This window comes from Sander vitreus, chromosome 3 (assembly GCF_031162955.1).
Source record: "Sander vitreus isolate 19-12246 chromosome 3, sanVit1, whole genome shotgun sequence".
NCBI lineage: Eukaryota > Metazoa > Chordata > Actinopteri > Perciformes > Percidae > Sander > Sander vitreus.
In genome coordinates, this window is record NC_135857.1 from 21324332 (window position 1) to 21329331 (window position 5000).

General features: G+C 40.6%; 1 protein-coding gene across 2 annotated transcripts in view; it reads right to left on the reverse strand.

Annotated features, from left to right (window-relative positions):
* The window catches only part of zbbx (zinc finger, B-box domain containing), a 57715-nt gene that overhangs the window by 39413 nt on the left and 13302 nt on the right, over window positions 1–5000 (reverse strand). For both annotated transcript variants that reach the window (XM_078246477.1, XM_078246476.1), the window contains exons 4-6: window positions 4362–4464; window positions 3214–3265; window positions 2065–2180 (exon numbers count right to left, since the gene is read on the reverse strand). In XM_078246477.1, the coding sequence (XP_078102603.1) occupies window positions 2065–2180; window positions 3214–3265; window positions 4362–4464 (271 nt within the window). The remainder of the gene's footprint in view (window positions 1–2064; window positions 2181–3213; window positions 3266–4361; window positions 4465–5000) is intronic.

The following is a 5000-nucleotide window of genomic DNA, read 5'->3' on the forward strand; positions in this document are numbered from 1 at the left end:
CCTACAGCTGCGACATTGCCCTTTAATGGCCCCATAAAACAGGGCCTAATTTCCCGTCTCAGGCCTGAGGATAAATTACAGCCACTCCCCAGGGACTAGGCATCCCTATCAGGCTGCATGCGGCATATCACTGCGTTCTCCTGTGCTACACAGAAGGAAATTAGGTCCCTTTTTGCCAGGATTACTCTGGAATACAGCACAAGGCTAGGCATGCAGTGTGTTTGTGTGTGCATGTGCGATTTTGGTAAAGTGCCAGTATATGTGAGTCATACTGTAGTTTAAAATAAGCCCAGATGTGTATATGATTGTGTGTTTCTGTGTGTGTCTGCGCATTTGTGTGCTTAAGTGCAGTTCCAGACAGAATGGCAGGGACAGAGTCATAACGCTTTCCATTATTGCCATCATTTTAGGGCCCAAGGGCTATCCAAAACGTGTGTGTGTGTGTGTGTGTGTGTGTGTGTGTGTGTGTGTGTGTGTGTGTGTGTGTGTGTGTGTGTGTGTGTGTGTGAATTGTGTGTGTGTGAATTGTGTGTGTTTAGCCTATGTGCTTGCCCAGACTACTATAAGCATTGCCATTAAGCCCATCACTATGGATGCATTCGGGGCATTGGGCCCTTCATTGGACAATTCAGCGTCATCATCATCAAATGCACTATCAGGCAAATTACCGCATTACATGTTAACGCAATGTGTGTGGTGCGCTTAAAATAACTAACCACAACAAAAATGGCTGTCAGTTCAATCAGTTCAACTCCTCCCTCTCCTTCATTCCCTCTATCAATCTCTGTCCCTCCCTCATCGCTCTCGTTCTCTTTCTCACTGTGAGACATCACATCACATCATTCAGCGTTATTCAATACTAAACTTTGCTGGCTTCGCGGTCAGACATACAGTAAGAGCCGTATTACACAAGCCGCAGAAGATCTAGAAGGCGGAGATGTGGGAGTGACTGGTCATCAAGCATGTATTACTCAGCTCAGTTTGCCACAGTCCATTATACACACACATGCATACACCAACACACATACAGTGTTGCTCTTTATTTCTCTCTCTCTCTCTCCCTCTTGTTTACACATACAGTTGCAGGCCATAGTCCCTCCTCCTGAGCAAGAGTGGAGAAGAGCAAGAGTGAGAAAGAATAAACAACAGTGCCCTCAGAGGTCTAGAGTATCAATGAATGGATCCAGCTAAACTGTTATTAGTGCAAACACAAACACACAGAAAGACCAACAGATAGGACAGCAGGGGCTTCAGCGAGAAAGAGAGAGAAAGGGAGAAGAGACAAAGACAGATAAACATGATGGAGGGAGTTGAGAGAGCAATAAAGAAACAGGCGGGGATATGGCAGAGGGAAAAGGTAGGAGGAGAGAGGAGAAAATGTGAGAAAGAAAGAAAGAAAGAAAGAAAGAAAGAAAGAAAGAAAGAAAGAAAGAAAGAAAGAAAGGGTAAACATGTGATGCGAAGAGAAAGTGGGAAGCAGGATGGGAGCAGGAATCTGGATAGTAGAGGGAGATAAGCACTGATGCAGGAGAGAGTGGGAGAGTGAGAAAAAGAGAGAAGGGAGAGAGACAGAAAATTAGAGGTTCAGAAATGTAGCTATGAGTGTACGTAGGTCAAGGTATTTGACTCGGGCCAGATGCATAAAACTCTGTGTAGATTCACTCATTCTTCATCAGATGTATAAAGCTTTATGAAGCTATAAATCTCAAACATTGTGGAACTTGGAGCATGTGCACAAGCCTTATTTCCACACACACAGTTATCCAAAATGGATTTATTCATTTATACATCTGGCCCCTGGTATTTTTCAGCATGTGTAAATGTTTTTGTATCAATCAGTGTAACATATCAATTTACAAATTAACCTAGAAAAAGCATGCCTCCAGAGGAGTGGTGTGTGTCTTTTTTGTCAGTTAAAAAGCTTGCCAGGTTAATGTTTGATGAGTGTTACTGAGCTTTATATCCAGAGAGGAAATTCTGTAACTGCCAAACACAGGAGTTACAAACATTTCAGCCATATAGTGTCTTCTGTGTAAGTCTATGGCTGTTCATTTGTGTGCTTACTAGTCCTGCAGTTTTGACTTCACATTGTCCACAGTATGTTCCCCTCAGCCTGTTTTTTCTTGTCGTCCGACGACTGATGGTATCAGGTGGAGGTGGAGGCGGTGGCTGAGGTGGGGCTAAACAGAGCAAGTATACTGTTGTTAACACTTGGAAAGGGGATTTCATTCAATATTATTGAAATTTAAAGTGACACTTTGCCAATTTTAAACCAGCTCTGTGTCAAGGCAGTGTGGGCAGTTGTTTAGATGGAGCTCCCCGCAGAGCGGAGCAGCGGACGGTCTGCAGAGATCGCGTCATCCAGCGGATCTCGGCAGATTTTCGCTATGCTAGGAGTTCCGTGCACTGGTGCCACGGGGGGAAGCCAAGCCGTTCTAAACATACTGCACACACTGCCATGACACAGAGCTAGTTTAAAATCAGCAAAATATCTGTTTAAATGATCTCTATGTAAATTAATTTCTGCCCAGTCCAACAATAAAGTGTGTGTGTGTGTGTGTGTGTGTGTGTGTGTGTGTGTGTGTGTCAAAAATACAGTACAGTACAGTACATACAGCAAAATGCCACAAGAATTAGAAGTGCGTGTAGTTTTTGTACAAAAAACACAAAAAATCAACCTGCTTATCTTCAGCCACTGTTGTGAAATGTAGTATATAGTAAATAACAACAAAATGCAATGGATATCACCCACAGTATTACAATTACAACTGACTGTATACTCCAAAACTGTTCCTTATAAAATGCATTTACTGTTGCTGTATACATTTAACACACATCAGCACATTTTTAAACATTCTGATTCAAGGTGCAATTTTGTGCCTCAGGCATGTCCCACACATTAATAATTCTGCCAAGGTATGCTACTGGTTACAGAGATCAATCTTCTCTAACAAGAGAACTCCACAGTCTGGCCCCTGTAATGCCAAGTATCCACCTTACTGAAGTAACCGTGAGCAAGACACTGAACCTCTACCAGTTCCCAGGGTGCTGCTCTGTAGCTGCTCTTGAATGCTAACCTACATGTGAAAAGTAGAAAGAAATTCAGTACAGTGTAGTGTATCAAAGGACCCACGGTTTTTGAGAACACATCCGTTTATAGTCTACCTGGGTAACCCACAGCTGAAGCCAAGGTTGTGGTTGTCGACTACTCACCTGTCAGTGGCTCATCCTTCAGCACTCGGATTTTCACCTTGCCTGCTGACAGCTGTTGAGTATCACATCAGTTCAGCAACTGTTTGTGTGAGCTCTCTGTTCATATAGGTGTAAGTGCAGTGTATGTTTGTTTATATGTATGTATGTAAACTACTCTGTGGTCATCCTATATCATTTGCACTTTTACATCACTGCATTTGCAAACAAATAAATAAAAAAACTTGCTACAAATGAGGTTTTTGAATATAAAACGAGTTAATCCATTCTTCAATTCAATCATGCTTGTTCTTTTTTACTCTCAGGCAGTGTAAACTTTAGAACATGAGTTACTTTCTAGTGTTAACCCCAAGGCAACATGCTTTCTCTTCTGAGATATAGAGTAGGGCATGCACTAGAGGTGTTGAAATTAATCAAATAATCGATGCATCGAATCGTGGACATGGACGATGCTGCATCGATAATCGGCCGGGCCATAATCGATTATTTCTGTTTACAATTTATTGTAGACCTAACAACATTTCTGTTTACATATTATGTTATGTTTTGCACATTCAGGAAGTGCCATGTGCTCAGTGCTGTAGTTTTATGTATCCAATTTATTTAGTATTAGAGCACTGCAGAATGTTTTGTTTTTGAAGCTTGAAAAGCTATGAATTAAATACCCTATATGGCTTTAATAGAAAAATGTATTTGACGCATCGTGATGCATCGAGATATCGAATGACATGATGATGAAAAGACATGATAATCGTAATCGAATCGGGAGATCAGTGAAGATTCACACCTCTACTATGCACAGTGTACTAAAGGAGTGGTCATACACTTTTGGTATTTTTTAATGGATGCAGGAACATGGTTCATACAAAGCATTCAATGAAAATAGGAATTAGGATACATCTATGACAGTGCAGGTAACCCTCAAGGTCATAACCAACAAGAAAAAGCATCTCAGAGTTTAAGGAATCAGGCTTGAGAACAAGTGATGTATGTTCTTTTCCAGTAGCAATTAGCATGTGAACAAATGTGTAAGTGAACTTACTAAATATTATAATCATCTTACATCAATTAAATGTATAAATGCACCGGTTACAACCAAATTACCACATCATACACACATCCCCAGATGTCTAGCTAGATTTCCCTTGTACCTTTTGGAGTCGGTTCTCCTTGTTCTTTTTGGCGCCGTTTGTGAGAGCATTGCTGTTTAAAGAACCACATTGTCCAGACTTCCATCTAAACCCTCCAGAATGCCTGAACAGACAGAAGGACAAAGGGAGAGAGAAAGTTTTTTATTTGGCAATTGGAAACCAACAATCTTGAAATACAATTTCAAATCCCCTCAATCCCTTTGAATTTGACACACATATCTACCCATTGCTACCAGTATCAATAGCTTTCACATTTCGGAAACAGAGATTACATATGTTTCTGTCCTTGATTTGATTTGTTTAAATGCCTTTTTTTCATGAAGACATACATGCCATATCCATGAAATGTAACAGTCACTCGGATATTGATTCTACATTAGAAGATCTGGATTTGGGAGCTGAAAACATAATGACCCTTCATTAACAACAAAATGCCACACAGGCACAGACACACACATTAAAACACACATAGTTTTTCTCTGACAAATTCTCATTATATTTGAGGGCTTTGATATAACTGCTCATGTACCATACAGTAGTTGAATAAAGCGTGGTGAATGGAGATTGATTCTTTACCACTCTAACTGAACAGAGCAAAATCATTCTAAACCTGTATTAGACTTGTAAGATTTTAGAATA